An 18,731-nucleotide genomic window follows, 5' to 3' on the forward strand; every position below is an offset into this window, starting at 1 on the left:
CAGATTATCTTCCATGTGGCTGCCGCTGAAAATGGCAGAGCAACTTGAATGATATGTCCTCTTTGAGTCTTTTTCTATTGAATTTCCAGGACTGAAGATGTGAAAACCAAAGAGGAATATTTTCTTTTTCATTTGACCTCAGAGTGGCCTTTGTGGAGATATTTCTGAGCTCTGTATAGGGCTTTTTGGTGGGATGGGAGCATTTAATACCAAATTTGACAAAAGGTTTGGTGGAATTCCTGACTTTCTTCAGGAAGAGGGACACCATCTAGGCACCGAGGGTAGAGCTTTGCAAATGGTAACCCAGCTCCATGGAGTGCCTGAGCTCCCATCAGCAGGACTCTTCTGCCCTGAGGTGAGCAGTTGAATTCTAGGACTTGCACAGATGCCACAATTCCGTTTTCACTGTGGTGGGCTCTGCTCCTCTCCAAAGTCCTTCAGCATCAAGGATTGAAAGCTCGTGACTGATGCTTGGAAGGAGAGAGGAAGAGGCATTTATATGTAGGAAACATGGAGCTACGTTGGCATGGAGACCGTGGGCCAAAAGTTGCTCCTCATGCCTTATACCTTCTTCCCTTGTTTGGGATCAGGGCTTCTGAGTGCTAGCACTTTGTCCAATCATGAATGCAAACAAGGCAGCTTCTGCTCTGGGTCTCTCAGAGAGATTGGCCAGTTCCATCCATCCGTCCATTCGTGTACATACCCATCTATTTCTCTACCCATGTATCTATCCATCCTTATTAACATTTCATTAATTCAAGGAGCATTTATTGAGTACTTACTCTGTGCCAGGTACCACACTGGGAGACACAAGAAAATATGAAACTTTCCATGATCTTTAGCTCTCAGTTTACTGGGAGAGAGGAAGCATACTAGTAATGCAATGTATTAAGGACTAATAGAGGTAAGTGCAAAAGAGCAGGAGTGACTGAGAAACCCAATATTCGTGCATTGAAAGAGAATTAGAAAATGATAGAGATGTAGGGATGGGGTGGGATGTGATCATCGATTATTAATGTCCAGTCTTTGTATTTGTATCAAGTGTGGGTGTTGGTTCCTTTCCAGCCCTAGCCCACAAGCGTACACAGTTATGTTCACATAGTAAAGACTGTTACTTCTGCCTTTTTCATCAAACATTATGATACAAACTTTTGGCATCCAACCACACACATCCATACACACACACACACGTGCCTACATGTATGTATTCACACACATTCACATATATACATACACATGCACACACACAGACTCATATATACACATATGCTGAGTATATACACACACCTCTCGATATCTCTCTACAGTTATAGGTATAGCTGTATCTATCAGTTGGCCAATAGGTAGAGATTTCTGTGCATGTGTACACTCAGTATATATATGTATGTGTATATGTCCATGTCTCTCTCTATGTATATCCTTTGAATTACTCAAGTTAAGAGAGAGAGATGTCTTTAGGACTCAACCAGGAATTTCGATAAGAGCAATTTCCTAAAATCTGTATCCAGGTTTCTTCTATATCAAGCAAGGATGCCTAAAGGGGAAATTATTATTCCCTCCTCTTCTCAATGTCTATTTTTTCTTCAGCACTAATGGGAATTTGCAAGACAGAATGTTTGGAGAGTAGCTTTCTGTTAGTGATAGAGAAGTTGTGAGACATGAAATATACAACCAAATATCATAGACCTGTTAGTTAACTTCAAGTCTAAACATATGTAGTTGCTACTGAGACATGATGGCCTTAGAGACAGTGATGGCCACAGAAACTTTTCCCCCAAACACTCACCACGTGAAATGGCTGCACCTCCTTGCACAGAAAGCCAATATTGGAATTTTCGGAATGCAAATGTAGGATAAAATGATTGAACACCAGTGGGATATATGTGAATCTAAGAAGGTCTAGTTATAGAAACCTCTGAGTGGATTGAAGAATTGGCTATCAACATGATATAGTAACACAGTAAGCTATAGTCACTGGTTATTTACTTTAAGAAGATGTTTTATTTATTCTGTAGCACCACAAAGAGATACAAGATCATTAAACATTATGATAAAACAAAGCAAAACTACCACAACATTGTTTTACTCTGACAGCCAAGGATTTGTGATTATGCCTGTGAGTATGCTATTAAAGAGTTTTTGATTAGAACCGATAAAATATATCTTCTGTCTTTTTGAAGTAAAGGCTAGCTACAAAAATTCTGAATTTATAGGAAGAAGAGATCCCAAATGGTTGGAGTACGAGCTTTGAGACCAGTTCGACTACATCAACTTATTTTAATGTAACCTATTGCTAAACACGCACTCTGGGTCTCCAGAGATTTTAGAATTAGCTTAATTTCTGAGTTCATTAACACCATTTAAAAGCACCATCAAACTACAGATCTTAAAACTTCTCAAATACATTAAATGCAGAGATACAAGCTGACAAGATTTCCAACAATAAGCCCAAATCTATACAAGACAAAGAACAGAATTTAAAGCTCAGGCTTTTCCAATGACATCCCAGCTGCTAGCCTCAAACTGGGGTCCTCAATATATTTTCTGGGATCTGCCGATTCTCTACCAGGACAACTTCTTTCCGTTTTTCTTTGTTTGACTGTATAAGTCATTCCTCTCAACGTTTTCTGGGTCACTGGAGTGGCAGTGCTCTCAGCATCAGACACCACATGGTTTCACTGGCCATTTGTTTTCATTTTCTTTGCATTTATGTTTCCGATGTTTTGTTGGTTCCCTTTGAACGATACAGGTTAGTGAGAGAAAAACAGATATGGGCTTGAATGTCACAGTCAAGGCTAAATGAGGTCAGACCACTCTCTGAATCAAGATTTCTTAGCAGAGTGAATAAAAATAGTGAGAGCCGTGGGCATCACAAGGCACAGCAGGATGGGATTGCCAAGCTGCAGAGAACCTGTCACGCTGGTCCCTCTGAGGCATGGTGCAAGCAGCAGTTTTGTTTAGGCAATGCTGTATTATCACGTGAAATTAATGCTAATGTTTTATTCCTTTTTCAGCTTGAGTCCTATTCAATTTGTCATTTTCTTCTCATCTTAGAAGTCTATATCAGCTATAAACATAGTGAGTGTCTACCTACATAATGTCTATACATATTTTAAAACTTTATAGTAAAAAAAAATTAGGTTAGCACTCATGGGGATTTCTCAAGAATCATTTTCCTTCATACTGTTCAGTTTGGAGCAAAATAAACGTTTCTGCTCTGATTGCCACATCATCACTTGAAAGATTAGAACCCCTGCCTAGTGGCTCAACCCTGGTCCTTAGATAGGAATTGCACAGCCTTGATGACAAAGGCCCCTTGGGCAGACTTGGCTGTTCCGTGCATACTGTCCCCAGTGCTGACTTTGTGCTTATTCTCTACCGTCTCCTCAAAATGTTCAGCTGTGCTTGGTTGCTACTCTTTTCAAATCAGAATAACTTTCAAAGGAGTCCACTGCAGCCCCGACTTGAATCTGGGGAAAGGAGACTTCCCCACCAGCTGCAGGGGAGAGACAGCAGAACCTAAGAGCCACAGGAAGTCACAAGAGGAAGTGGGGCACCAAAGAAAAAACGATCACTGAAATTCGCAAAGATCACCGGAACACGTATTTGGCAAAGCGCTATTCTCTGCTCCCCAGTGATATGGCCTTCTGTTTGTTCTTTTGGGCAGCGCAATAAATGTGGTTTGTCATTGACAGAGGAGATGGTCTTGGTGGAGGAGCTGCATCTGCCTGCCCAGCTCTCCCTTATAACACAGCACAAACCCCCAGCATCACGATGAGGTGATAGAGGACATCTGTGGACCAGACAGGAAAGGAGACAGAAACAGTTCAACGAGGAGCAAGGAGAACTCAGGAAAAGAGTCAACATCAAAGAGTCCACTCAAGGGCATTGAGTGGGTTTTCATAAAACTCTGCATGTTGTATACATAGTCAGATTGTTTCATCCTCCAGGGTTTCCATAGCTCACCTTCATCAGTGCAAAGAACCCAACAGATAAGCTCAGGATATGGAACTCTGACAAATGGGAACCTGAACTTAAATAATATAGTGATGGTGCTTTTCATTGTATGGTGTTAGCTGTAGAACTTCCTTTAAGAATGAGAATCCTGGTATCATAAAGAATTGATTTGTACAATTTCCTGTAATTATGAGAGCAAAGCCTACATCTGTGAGTTTATGAATAAATAGAACTGGCTTGCCCATCTTCTCGCATAGCTACCTCCTTCCTCTAAGAGGCTTCTCGGGCTGCTGTCTAAATCACTATTCAGCTCCCACCCACCCCACTTCACACACATTAGGAAGGGCAGGAGCCCTGCTTGCTTTGTTCACTGTAATAGTCACACCACCTAGAGGAGTGCCTGGTACAGAGTCAATAATTATGGTTGATATTTACTGGATGTTTGCTGCATGCTGAGCATTGTTTAGGGCTCTTAGCTGTAATAGTTAAGCCACACAACAACTTCTGTGTATGAGATGGGCAATTATTAACCCAGCTTCAGAGAGGAAACTGGGGGATGCATGGGTGAGGTCATGGCTCAAGGTCACTCAGTTCATGACGGCAGGGTCACAGAAGGGACTAGAAATATTTGTTGAATGAACAGATCATTGAAAACTCAAGCTTTGCAAATGCAGAAACCCCCAGGAAACCACCTGGTGATGTCTGTGCTCAGACTTGGTGGGGATAGGGGTAGGGGTCCCGTTCTGCTTCATCCAACTTGCCCCCAGCTCCTCCCTCCCTTCCGAGCTCAGGGGCTGGTTGGAGAGAGACCACTACCTCCAGTCCCCCTCCACCTCATTCAGATGTGCTTTAAAGTATACCTTTTAATTCTTAAGGGACCAAAGGTAAGCTTCTTTTAAAACATAAGAGGAATTTGCTGTATGGCTCAGGAAATTCAAACAGGAACTCTATCAACCTAGAGAGGCGGGCTGGGGAGGGAGATGGGAGGGAGGTTCAAAAGGGAGGGGATATATGTACACCTCTGGCTGATTCATGTTGAGGTTTGACAGAAAACAGCAAAATTCTGTAAAGCAATTATCCTTCAATAAAAAATAAATTAAAAAAACACATGTGCATGCTAAGTCACTCCGGTCATATCTGACTCTTTGCAACTCTACGGACTATTGCCTGCCAGGCTCCTCTGTCCAGGAAAGGTTACTGGAGTGGATTGCCGTGCCCTCCTCCAGGGAATCTTTCTGATCTGGGGATCGAACCCTGCATTGGCAGGTGGGTTCTCTACCACCAGCATCACCTGGGAAGCCCCTTTGAAACACACATCTGCCTGTTAAAAACATTGCATGGAGCTCTTTTCCTTACCTGAGAAGCTATAGAGACCAGAGGATCCCCTGCCTGTAGTGAGTAAAGAGAAAATGCAGAAGCTTTAAGAAAATATCACAGAGGGAGCAGCTGTGTTCCTAAAACACAAACCTGACTGATTTTCCCCTGATTAAACCAACCAACTCCCCACTGCCTTTAGGACAAAATTTCTAGCAGGCTTGACAAGGCTTCATCTCACCATTCTCTTCTCAGCTGTCTCTAGCAGGGCTTGGTAAACTTTCTGGAAAGGGCAGGTGATAATAAATATTTTCAGCTTCACAGACCACATGGTCTCTATTGCAACCACTTGAGGTGGTTGAAAGCAGGTGGAGACAAGCCCTAATTGAACCAGTGTGGCCATGTTCCAGTAAAACTTTCTGTAGAAACACCGAAATTTGAATTTCATATAATTTTTGAGTGTTATGAAATACTGTTTTGATTTTTTTCAACCACATAAAAAGGAAAAACCATCCTTAGCTTGCAGATCATACAAAATCAGGCAGTGACTGGGTTTGGGTTCCTGGCCAGAGTTTGGTGACTCCAGCCTTGCCGCAGGCTTGCCCACCCTTGATGTCACAGCCCCTTGAGGGCCTGACTACAAGACGACCCACAGAGGTCTTCCCTAAGCCTGCCTAGGTTGAGTTGCCCATCCATCCATTCCCATAGACCCTGCCTCCCCCACCACGATGAACAGTCACCTCCCTTTCCCTTAGCATTTAGCATCTCTCTCTTTGCTGGATGGTACATTCTAGAAGATGAGACCCATATGTGGCTCCTTTATTTCTGAAACACCAGCACCAACCCAGGCCGAGCTCGCTCCTTTACTGGTTTGTTGAATTGCCCTGGATGCCCTGCTGCTGCTGCTGCTAAGTCGCTTCAGTTGTGTCTGACTCTGTGCGACCCATAGACGGCAGCCCACCAGGCTCCCCCATCCCTGGGATTCTCCAGGCAAGAACACTGGAGTGGGTTGCCATTTCCTTCTCCAATGCATGAAAGTGAGGAGTGAAAGTGAAGTTGCTCAGTCATGTCCGATCTTTGCGACCCCATGGACTGCAGCCCACCAGGCTCCTCTGTCCATGGGATTTTCCAGGCAAGAGTACTGGAGTGGGGTGCCATTGCCTTCTCCCTGGATGCCCTAGTAGCTTTGTTTTCTATTATTATTGCCTGCACATCGTGTCTGGAAGTTCAGCACTTCCTAGTCCCTGCGGGGCATTGGAATTGCAGCCACAGGCCCAACTTTTTAGGGTAATTAACAAACTTCCCCACCGCCCCCAGGTGGGGAGACTTGTTGCGGGTAAAGGTTGTGTCTACAGGCACAACTGGTTTGGCAATTCAGTGAAAATGCTCAAACTGGCCGTGCCTGTGAACATAGCCCGACATGAAGGCAACCGTTTGGAAAACAGAGACGCTTACTACGGAGGGAGAGCTCCACCACCAGCACGCCCCCAGTCTGGTCCCGGAGGAGGCGTTTCCGCTTGTCACAAGTCTGGAGACCCAGCAGAAGCCAAGGGGAGAGGAGGGGAGGGCGGAGGTGGGATCAGAAACAAACACAGGAGAGAAAAGAGATTTTTTTTTTTCAAAAGTCACAAACTTGATGGAGTCAAAATTCCCCAGACCTCAGATACTAGTTCCCTTATTCTTTTATAACCAAGAGAGAGATGTATCTCATCCCTTCTCTGACTTGACAAAAAGGAAGAAAAAAAAGGAAGAAATCTTTCCATCATGAACTCTTCAAGCTGGAACAAATCCACATAGCGTGTGGGAACACTTTTGATGAGAAGTAAGACTTTTGCCCATAGTTACTCTTGTCAGAGTGGTCTGACATGTGGACACCTGCAAAATGTGTTCCAGTTCATTTTGTTTTTTAAAGGTAATACCAATTATCCTTCCAGGATTGTCCTTCCAGGAACAGTTAAATGTTTCTCTACTGCCTTCCCTTTATCTGTGTATAAGTGACTACTATCTGGCCAAATAGGGGTCAATAGAAATAGAGATTATCATCTTATATCTGTTGGTTACTACAGGTGAGCAGGTACCCTCTTCAGAAACACTGTGTCCCTCCTCACCGAGGTCTCTGGTCCAAACAGATTGGAGGAGGTAACAGTTTGGAATTAAGCGCTTTGAGGTCTTTAAGGCAGTGGTTTCCAAACTGGAGCATGCCTCAGAATTACCCAAAGAGCTTGCTAAAGCACAGATGGCTGGGCCCACCCAGAGTGTCTGGGGTAGGACGCTGAGAATTTGTATCTTCACCTAACAAGTTCCCAAGTGATGCTGAAGCTGCATGGACCGCACTTGGGAACCACTGCCTTAAGGACCAGGTTCACACCAGGTCCCAATGGAAAACTGTCTCCCACCTGAATTCACTCTGCATGTTGATCTTGCAGCAACTTCTTGGGGGAGAAGCAGAAGGGAAACTGACCGCCCTGCATGAGCTACACTAAATGTGTCTGTGAAGCTGGGCCCTTTCTCTCAGGTGATCAGAACAACTATGATCTCATGTGGGAATTCCTACAGCATCTCTCTGGTCCCTCACAAGTCCCAGAGATGGACCCTCAGGCTGGTAAGTCAAGAACTCAAAATACCTTTGCCTTCCATCCAGAGCTTACTGCTATCACCTGGATTTTGAATTTCCCATATCCTTTTAACTTTTCCAAAGCATTTTCACGTCTGTTATTGCTTTCATTTTCTCTAACACTGCTCTCTGAAGAGAAGGGCCGCTATTACTCATCACCACTCTATCCTTAAAGATGGGAAAACCAGGCTCAGGGGTTAAGTGACATGGGCCAGACCATGTAGCTTGTTGGTGGCGGGGCAGAACCACTTGGGACATCTGCTCCCACCCTCAGCATCCTTTCCTCCAGAATGTCCTCAGCACACACCTACAGGGTCAAGTGATAATTTCCTAGCTTAAAAAAAAAATACAGCTTCTCAAATACTGCTCTCCCTCACCCCCAGGCTCAGGTAACACTGTTGTTCTGGGGAGGGGTGGCTCACCACGGGGCAGGAGAGCTTCTCACTGTCACAGATGAACGTCTCGCAGTGTAACCACACCTTGGATAGTTTGGGGATGTTCTGGAACCGGAAGGCATTGAATTGGAAGGTTGCCCTGTGGTCTTTCCCGTTCTCATGCACAAGGACGGTTTCATCCGTGGGGCAGCTGGAGCACACGGGGTGGAGGGAGGGAAGTGGGGGAGACAAGGTCACCTCGTGAACTCCAGCAAGAGTATCTGAGGCAAAGTCACGCATAGCCCCCTCTGGGCTGTTACACAGCACACTCTCCTTTTGAAGCACTTTGGGGGCACCTCACTTGTCTTCGTTTCTCTGGGGTCTCTGAGGAGCTATGAGATGGCTGTGGTCATCCCTAGTCTACAGACAGAGTACAGCCAGGGTGAAACAACTTTGAGAAGCCACACATCTGGTAAGTCATCACATCTCTGTCCCAAAGAAATGAAACCCCCAAGATAGTGTCCTTGGCGGACTGGAATGTGTCCAGACTCTCAGCATGTGTCCAAAATAGAGACAGTGGTGCTAGGAGCAGCATTTCCCAGTCTGCTGCCACAGCCACCTCTGCCCAGGTCACACCCAGCATATTGCTGTGTGTGTATTGTGAGGTTTTGCCACTGGGAATTTGAATTTATATTACTTAAGTTTTATGTCCATTCTATTATATATAATTACTTTGGTAAAAAAGTGATATTTTTAATATGCGCACAGAAACAAATGGCTCGAGGGATACTACCTAAATAACCCTGGCTATTACGGACTTTTTTTTTTCTTTTCTAAATTCTCTGTAAGGAGAATGTGCTATTGGGAAGTTTCAAAATTCCAAAAGTATATTGCAGTAAAAGAAAAAAAAATGATAACAGATGGACATGGGTTGAAACCCATAGTTCTCACCTGGGGGCCATTTGGCATGTGGTTGTCATGACTTGGGGGACTGGGGAATGCTCCTGGCGTCTAAAGGGTAGAGATCAGGGATGCTACAGAATGTCTTGGAGGGCACAGGACAGACCCCACAACAAAGACTGATCCAGCCCAAAGAGTCCATGGTGTTGAGATTGGGAAACCCTGGTTTAAGCACAGTAATTTTTCATTTGCCCAGCACATATGGATTCTCTACATAAGTGCCAGACATTCAACCAGGTGTTTGGAAGAGACACAGTGTTTCTTGGGAATATACAGAGGCCCACAGAGTGTGGGGACTTGTGTATAGGTGACGGTGAGCATCAGGATCTGTCCTCTGGAACAAAGGTCTATGGGTTCAAAAGCTCAAGACCAGTGAACAGCCCTGCTTGGACCCCAAAGTTCATGCCTCTCCTGGCGTGTGCCTCTGACTCTACTGTCGTTCCAACTCAAGACATACAACAGAGAGCAGAGCAACCACCCCAGGGAACCTTCATGGTGGACCCTCCCTTGCCCCCTCTATCAGAATCAGACATTAGGGCCAAATTAGAGGTAGGACAGAAGGGATGTTAACTCTGAGAGTCATTGAGTGAAATGAGGCCTGAACACTGCACCTTTTATCTGACCAAGGCTGGAAGCGGGGTTCTGTTGGTGGAGGCCTCTGAGCGGTGACAGAGCTTAGGGCATTTTCTGAGCTGTGAAACAAGACTCTTGAAGGATCATTCGGTCTTTAAACCTGAGATCCTCATACGAATTCAAGACTAAGTGCTTAAAATAGATCCTTGCTGCTGGAGTGTCCAAGGCCGGGTGTCAGCCAGTGGAAAACAACGTAAGCAGAGCTTTGTTGGCGGCAGGCAGGAGGTAAGCCATAGGCAGGCCTAGATGCCTTGGCACTTCCGACTGTGGCATTTGCCTGTCCGTGACAGGTAGCTCAGGATTGTAGAACGTCCAGAGGGAGGCTTTTACATCGTCACCACTGGAGTCTCCTTTCTCCACCTGAGGTCAAAATTCCTGACAACCTATTTATTGCAGTCTCTCCAGGCATTTTGAAAACTGGGCTTTCCTCCCAAAGGGCCTGATGTGAACCAAAAGCATGTGGAAGGTTATGGAGTGGACTTTCTAATTGTCCCCCCTTGGCACTGGTCTTTGTGTATGTATCTCCAACTTCGAGGGGCCATTTCAACTAGGCAGAGTTTGCAACTATATCGGGGCTGCTTTGATTTAGCAGCACTTAAATGCATATTCCCGGGGTTCACCCTGGGATCTCCTGAAGTTGTAGGTTTGCGATGTGTCTGCATGAGTAGCAGGCACCCGAAGGAAATCCTGTGCACACTAGAGTTCGAGGACCACTTGTAGAGACTACCCCAAAGTCACAAGCATCCCCTTTTCTGTATCACACATCTGCTAGGTGAGCAAGAGTATCAGAACTATCTGAGGAGACAATTCCATGATGTGTCAGAAGACTTTGCCCTTGGTTGGCTAGTGTTTGAGAGAGGTTCCCAATGCCTGTTGGTAATTTCAAGGTCCCTACAGGTCAATAATTTATTTTAGAGTCTCTCTGAAGTCATTGGATTTGTATCTACAACAACAAAACCTAAATGGCTCAGTCAATAACATATGGATTAAGGAGCCAAACTGAGCTCTCATCCCTGCAGGAAGATAGGTGGCTTGCATGCGGCCCTTACTGACCTGTCCTGCCTGGTGTTCTAGGGTGATGTGTGCGTGTGTGTGCGTGTGCGCACGTGCACTCAGTCGTGTTCTACTCTTTGCGACCCCATGGACTGTAGCCTGCCAGGCTCCTCTGTCCATATGCTGCTCAGATCATCATCCCTTTACTATCTTAGACTTGTGGAATTTGAATCTGCTTGTTCCTCACTTTCCTCATCTATAAAATAGTGATTATTATACTACCTACTTTCTAGGAATTTTAATGATATTGAAAAAAGTATTTGTAAAATACCTATCTAGAGCAGGGTCTGGTATGTTGTAAGAGCTATATGAAGTGAAAGTCACTCAGTCGTGTTCAGCTCTTTGCAACCCCGTGGACTATACAGTCCATGGAATTCTCCAGGCCAGAATACTGGAGTGGGTAGCCTTTCCCTTCTCCAGCAGGTCTTCCCAATGCAGGGATCAAACCAAGGTCTCCAGTATTGCAGGTAGATGCTATACCAGCTGAGCCTCAAGGGAAGCCCAAGGGCTGTATGAGTGCTTCTTAAATAAATATAGATAAATATCCAAAGTGGCTTTATCTTTGATATCTCATCATCTTTGTCCCTGGCCCCTGTGTTTTTGCTTAGCCCTGATGAGTTCCAGTGTAATTGTCTGCTTTGGTTTGGGGAATGGCCTCTTCTGAGTTTACTGTGTGTGGACAATGTGTAAACTTCTGAGTTTACTGTGTGTGGCCTCTTCTGAGTTTACATTGCGTGGACAATGCCTGCATCTCAAGTATACTCATCTACTCATCTAGTATACTCATCTACTAGCATACTCTAGTATACTCTTTTGCTTTCCAAAGTTACAATTCTAAGTGTTTCTAGACAACTGTCATCTCAGGGTCAGCATGTCATCACGAACTCAAGGAGAATCCAGATTCCCTTACCCAGAACCTCTCTTCCCTGGGAGCTTACAAACCATTCCTCATCTTCACAATCCACAGTCAACAGTAGAAAGCATTCTTTGTCACGTGATCTTCAGATGCTGTGCCCTGTCCTTCCCTCTACTATATCCGATCAGTTGCTCAGTTTTTATTGCTTCTCCCCACTTGGATGGCGTTGGATGACCTTCTTTTCATTCACTTAGCTACAATGGTCTTTATACCTCTTGTGTACTGTTTCTAAACCATCTATGTGTGATTTCTAGAATCACTTTTCTATGCTGTAATTCCAATACTTTAGTCCTCTACTCCAAATTTTAAGAATTACCCATGGAATTATTAGTAAATAAAAACAGTGATATTAAAATTGATTGGATACCAACCAGGTACTATATGCTAAACTTTTTACATGGACATCTAATTTAGTCCTCATCTGGGTTCTGACGTCAGATGGACTGGATTTGAACCCAATGTGCCCATTTCCCCATAAATACGCACATATACTAATTATGTGACATTACTTAACCTCTCCTATGCCTCAGTTTCCTCATCTGGAAAGAGGAGATGATAGTAATCATACTCACTTGTCAGGGAAGTGAGTTAGTACATGATAAAGCTCTCAGGATAGTATCTGGTACCTAGAAAGCAGTATGTAAGCTTTTCCTGGTATCATTACTCAGTTTGGAAACACAGAGGAAGTCACTAATGTGGCCCCAACAGGCTCCATCTCTTCCTCCCAAGCCGTCCTGAGCCAGAGTCACCCTGGATCACCTGGTCCCACCACTCAGGCTTGTGATCCAGAGAACGGTACCTACCCCTTGTTGATCAGCTGCCACTGCAAAGGATACATGAAGTCAGCCGAGGGTGTGGCCCAACAGCTGTTCAAAACCACTTTAAACCTGAAAATGAAACAAAACACATCTCACTTTAAGCCTGAGAATTATATGCCTAGAAACGCTGGGTGATTAAACAGCCTCTGGTCTGGTCTTTTTTTGTCATCTTTGTATTTACAAATACAGACAATAAGAACACATACTTACCTAATGCTTAACCCTTTGGCTTCTACTCCTGCAAACAGATCTGAACCGATTTCGGATGTCTCCAGGATAAAAGGCGCTTCTTTCTTAATGGAGAACTTGGCATTCTTTGGAAGGAAATTGACACTGGGCATTATGATCTGTCAGGATGAGTAGTTTGGTCTGACAGGAGTAGATACATCAGGACGGGGTTGGGGGTGGGGATCAACCCAAAGACACAGGCTCGGGAGGCCACAGTGAGACCCTCGGAGGCCAGAGAAGTGGTACCTCCTAGGATCCTGGTGCCATCTTAGCATGGATGAGGACATCATATAACTGGGTTTGCTGGTTACAGTGAGACAGGTACTGTATGTCGCATCCATGCCGATGAGGAGCAAGACTTGCTTGATGGAAAAAGAGTGGAATCCAGCAATGCTGGATTTCCTTGAGCAGATTCCAGCTTGGATTGGAACGTTTTTACTTTTGATTCCCAAGTCAGTTAACAATAACAACAGAGACAACTTTCTGATCACCTACTACGTGTCAGGAACCGCTCTCTATGTTGAGAGACTAAGTCAGGCCGTCCTGTCTGTCGAGATTTATCAGTGAACAAGAAGAGAGCTCTGTCTCCAGCCACCTGACGTTCTAGCAAGGGAGTTGGACAGCAGGCAGTAGGTTAAGTGAATTACATGGCTAGGACAGACTATAGTATTTGATATAGAAAAACTATGGAAAGAAAGTGTAGAGCAGGGTGAGGCGGATTGGGAGTACAAGGAGGGGACAGGTTTTAATTTGAAATACAGTGGTTGGGAGGCTTCCTTGAGGAAGTGACATTTGAATCAAGACTGGAGGGAGGAGATGCCAGGCAGGCATCAGGCCATGCAGGAAAAGGCCCTAGGGGGAGAGAGTGGCAAGCAGGACAGCAGGGTGGCCAGTCTGCTGGAACGCTAGTGAATAAAGGGGAGGTGGGGAGAGGCAGGGAGTGAGGAGGGCAGGAGAGGAAGTTAGACTGTAGGGGTGGATTCAGGAGACTATGGCTTCAATTCAAGGACAGCTGGGACTCATTGCCGTGATTCAAGTACAGGGGAATCAAGACAAGGATCCTGGATTAATCCTAGTTCCCATCACTAACTTGGGACACACCACGCAAGCCAGACTTTTGATCCTTAGCATTCCCATCTGCAAAATGGGAATACCTTTTGCCTTCGTCTGCCTTGCAGAAATGTTTCTATGATGCTGGCTATATGCAATAGGAGCATAAAGCTTAGACCAGGATACTAATGATTTCATGAACTTAGAGATTTACAGGACTGCAATGGGTAAACAATGACAGCAAGGACATCTAGATAAAATAGACCTTAACACCCTAAGGGTCAAATTTAGGGAACTGACAAGAGGGTTCAGAATCATCTTCTAGGGTCTCTTACATTATCTTATCAATCGCAGGTCCAGCCAGGGCCTCCTAACTTGGTCACCCAGAAGTCAATTTTTTTCTTTCCCTTCTCTCAGCCCCCGGCACCATTTAAATGGTTGCAATGATTAAACAATAACATTCTTAAATATAAGTGATCAGCTTAATGTGCAAGTTGAAGTGGCAGAGGATAGTAGCTTCTAATGTTCCTTATTATTTTCTGAGATTTATTTTATTTCAAGGGACAGTTTCCAAATGTAGGATCTACCTGAGGATGATAATACCATCACCAATGTAGCCGGAGGTACTTTTCCTGGCCCCCATCTCCTAGGAACCAGGAATTGGAATACTGGAATGCCTCCACTTGCAGAGGAACCCTCCTGATTGTTACAAAGTGTCAAACACAATCTTTACCCTTAATTCAATTTCTGAGAAGAAACACCTTTGATGGTCAGTTTCTCGACTTCTCACCTGACAGAAGGCAATGCTCAATGTGCCCCCACTTTCTTGATAACACGAAAATTAGGGACCTATGTCCAGAGAACGTCACCCTTTAATACCCAGGCAATTTGTTTTGGCAAATTCTGGGCTCCACCTTTTAGTAGGAGCATTAACCCAGGGGATCATACTCAGAGAAGAGTGAATAAGATGATGAATGGACCACCAAGAGCGGGATGATATTTCGTTTGGGAAAGACAGGCTCAAGCTAGTTGAAGGACCTTCAGCAGTATCATTTCAGAGGAGAGAATTGGGACCAATGGGCCAGAGTTCAGGACGCCAGATTTCACATGTTGACCTAAAATGGGAAGGCCCAATTTGTCATCATCCTTGGAAGAGATAGGGAGTTCATCCCCCAGCAGTCTTGCAGAGGGTTTGGGGCATTAGAAGGAGGGTCTACATTAATCACCTCTGAGGTTTGTTCTGACTCTGGAAGTCTATGATTTTGGTTTCTATTTCTTACATTTGTTCCATCCCAACTTTGTCATTTGTTTCTGTCTAACTAAAAGCAACAGCCTATACCATTTTGATTGAATAAAAGTCAACCTAATCCCACTCTGACATTGACGTTAACAGTGCTAGAGCTAGGAGCTCTCAGTTTCCAGTTTGAATGAGGTCTGGAGACTTCTCTGGTGATCCAGTGGCTGGGACTCTGATTATCCAATGCAGGGAGCCTGGGTTCAATCCCTGGTCAGGGAACTACATGCTACAACTAAGACTAGACATAGCCAAATAGATAGATATTTTAAAAATGAGGCCAAAGTTTACAACTATGAGAATGACTACTTCCTCGGACACTTATTTGTGTCAGGAACTGTGCAAAGTGTTTTATAAGGATTATTTCATTTAACCCTTATAACCTCTTGGGTAAGTGCTGTTATTATCCCCATTGAACAAATTCGTAGGTGGAGACAAAGAGGAGTTAACTAACTAGCCCAAGGTCATACTACAGTAACTAGGGGACCAAGCTTCCAACCTGTGGTCTGATGTCAAGGCCTATTTTCTTAACCTCAACATTAGGCTACTTCTGCAAGTTGACTGCCTTCCTTTATTTGGAATTGAGAGTCAAAAAAACTTTTCACCAAGAATACCAACTACAGAACCACTCGCAGTAACAAGTAGAAGAAATGGAGAGAGAGGAGAGGAAGCAGGCTGAGCAGAACTGGTGGTTTTGGAGCCCAGCCTTTGGAGCTCTTGGAATCCTGGGCAATTAGCAGTGCTCGATTCCACTGCCCCAGGCAGGGTACTGCTCTGTCTCTGCTAATTTGATGGAAATTTATGCAGGGAGCAGCTGTTGCTTCAAAAGCACACAAGAATGCTCTGAAAGTGGAAGAAGGGAGGAGAAGAAAAATACCAACCACATGGGTAAGGCACAGGAAACCGAGCCCATTGTGGGAATGTTAATCAGCACCAAAATCTCGGTTGTAACCTCAGAGCCCCCTCGATGCCAAGGTTCATTTGTCCTGTAAGGGTTGTGTTGGGCCCTAGGGAAGGCCTTAGCAAGAGCTCATTTCTAGCAGTTCAAGGAAGCAGTCTGTCTAGCCCAGAGGATGGCCTGGTGATGCTGAGAACATGCTTCCTGACTTTTGTTTTTTCTTTAAAAAGATCTAAGGTTTGATATTCATGTCTGAAACTTCGCTCCACATAACTGATGGTGAATGATGCATTTACACAATCATGGTGCCTCTCCATTTCCACCTGTCGTAAAATCTTCATGGGGTCATATCTACAGTTTTATCTGGTTAAAGCAACAATCCTATACTTTCGGACAGGGACTCAGTAGTTAAGATAACCCATCATCAACATGTCCCCTGGGTCTGTTGTCATGTGTAAAGCTTATTTTCCTTCTTAGAGAACTCTCCTCAGTTACTTCAGTGGTTTTGCCATTCTTTCATCACCCTGGTGATCCACATTGCATCAAGCCCCTGCCAGTATAGGTCAAGGGTTGTATGGGATTCCTTTTCTCAGGACTTAATCACTAGTGGTGTGTAGCCTGGGGCAGATCTAGGTTTTGTGGGACCTTGAAGCTTATTTAGAGAGCCCTCTTGAAAGAAAAGAATTAAAACTTTGAATACAAAATTAGACACAGGGCCTTGAAAAGGGTCTGTGCATGTCAGATTGGAGGAGAAGGGGATGACAGAGCATGAGATGGTTGGATGGCATCACCAACTCAATGGACATGAGTTTGAGCAAACTCCTGGCAATGGTGAAGGACAGGGAAACCTGGCGTGTTGCGGTCCATGGGGTCACAAAGAATCAGACATGACTGTGCAACTGAATAACAACAAAGAATGTTGGGGGTCATGACACTTACGCTTCATTCCCCGCATAGGAAGTTTGCCCTGGAGACCAGTGTTAGAAGACCTTGTTCGAGACTGGGAACTGCTCTAGACCACAAGTGGGGTCTTGAGCAGATCATTTTCTCATTGGGTTTTAGATCCTTTTCTGTAAAGTAAACTAGGTTATTCTAGGATCCCTTCTACGTCTCACCTTCTAAGTTCAGCAGATTAATAGCTTCCAGAGAACTGGCAACTGGGCTCCCCTTGTGGCTCAGTTGGTAAAGAATCCTCCTGCAATGCAGGAGACCTGGGTTCAATCCCTGGGTTGGGAAGATCCCCTGGAGAAGGGAAAGGCTACCCACTCCAGTACTCTGGTCTGAAGAATTCCATGAACCACAGTCCATGGGGTTGCAAAGAGTGAGACATGACTGAGTGACTTTCAGTTTCAGGGAACTGGTAAAGTGAGTTCCAAGAGTTCAAAGTCAGTGGAGCTCCAGGTAAGATAATTGTTTCCTTTATGAAATGAATAGGTTGCACTTGATGGCCTTTAAGGCTATCTTCCAGTTCTAATCTTTTACGTAAAGATTTCTATTTCTGATTTCTGCCTGTGGTTTCCTTTAGCCAGCTGGGCTATTGCCTCCTCACTGGAAGCTGTGGATCTAAAAGACAAAGCACCTCTGTAAAAGGAGGGCAGCTGGGCTAATGGCCATTGCATAGGTGGTTTCTCTGGAGTGCTTTATTCTGAGTGCCTTTAGCTTTAGTGTCAACACAGGCAGTATGCCGAAATTAGACAAAGAGGAGACCCACGAAGCAAAGGGCTTTGGAGACCAAAGACCCAGGGAGCAGCAGCCACCCTAACCTTTCCCCTTAGCGCTGTCCAGGTAGGAAGCTCACTACGCTGTGCCCGAGGTTTTAACAAGAGCTGGATCCTGAATTTAAATCTCTAGACTGGGTTGTAGTGGAAACTAATCTTGGTTAGGAATTAGACTGTGGCTGTCTTTACTACCTACTGACCTTTGGTAACTCACAAGATTTGTCTTGTCTTGATTTTCTCATCTGTGAAATGGGAAGATTAACCTTATTTCTCTGTGACACCTTTTCTTTCTTCCATCCAATCTATAAGTCTGAATGTCTGTTGCATCCAGTCTTCAAAGAGGCTTAACACTAGACCAAAGCTTATGATTCAACACCAATTCAAGAATGGGCTTTCATATACAGCTTAGAGGAGAACAAACGCTGTGGAAACATCCCATCATCTCCTGTAAAGGCCACGGGGCAGCAGTGGGGACCTGGAGACCACTTACAGTATAGAAGTTGAGAGACAATTGGCTTTCAAACGTGCCCATGCTCCCGTTCTTCACATGAACAGTGGCCACTCTGAAAAGGGGAGAGAATTTTGCATAAGGACTGAAACACGCCTGGTTGACGGGGACTGCAGAGCACGCGCAAGGCAGCCAGCCCTCCTCTCGTAGAGCAGCTTACCTCTGGTCAAAGGCAGCCTGGTCCACCAGGTAGGTGGAGTGATAGGTGCAGGAAAAGGAGTAGTTCACGGGCTGGTTCTTGACGATCACGGTGCTGTCGTTGGAGACGATGTGACTGTAGAAGTGGTAGATGGGGGGCTTATACTGGAGAAAGGAAGCAGGCAGTTAGGGTAGCCCTTTACCCCCATCATGTGAGTGAAAGTTCTTGGAAAAATGATGGACGATGGCTCAGAAGAA

At 44.9% G+C, this 18,731-nt stretch overlaps 1 protein-coding gene across 8 annotated transcripts in view; it reads right to left on the bottom strand.

Moving 5' to 3' along the window:
• Positions 1-2,005: 2,005 nt before the first annotated feature.
• TECTB (tectorin beta) overlaps positions 2,006-18,731 on the bottom strand; it is a 50,302-nt gene continuing 33,576 nt past the window's right edge. For 3 of the 8 annotated variants that reach the window (XM_010859334.1, XM_010859336.1, XM_010859337.1), the window contains exons 4-11: positions 18,496-18,638; positions 18,318-18,420; positions 12,850-12,953; positions 12,625-12,708; positions 8,308-8,470; positions 6,727-6,799; positions 5,314-5,346; positions 2,006-2,734 (exon numbers count right to left, since the gene is read on the bottom strand). In XM_010859334.1, coding sequence (XP_010857636.1) covers positions 2,676-2,734; positions 5,314-5,346; positions 6,727-6,799; positions 8,308-8,470; positions 12,625-12,708; positions 12,850-12,953; positions 18,318-18,420; positions 18,496-18,638 — 762 coding nt within the window. In that variant the 3' untranslated portion in view covers positions 2,006-2,675. Of the gene's footprint in view, positions 2,735-3,658; positions 3,794-5,313; positions 5,347-6,726; positions 6,800-8,307; positions 8,471-12,624; positions 12,709-12,849; positions 12,954-18,317; positions 18,421-18,495; positions 18,639-18,731 lie in introns of those variants that run through there. The other 5 variants (XM_010859339.1, XM_010859340.1, XM_010859338.1 and 2 more) reach the window with 5 other exon arrangements.

The sequence above is a fragment of the Bison bison genome, unplaced genomic scaffold, assembly GCF_000754665.1.
Source record: "Bison bison bison isolate TAMUID 2011002044 unplaced genomic scaffold, Bison_UMD1.0 scf7180017864456, whole genome shotgun sequence".
NCBI classification, from domain to species: domain Eukaryota; kingdom Metazoa; phylum Chordata; class Mammalia; order Artiodactyla; family Bovidae; genus Bison; species Bison bison.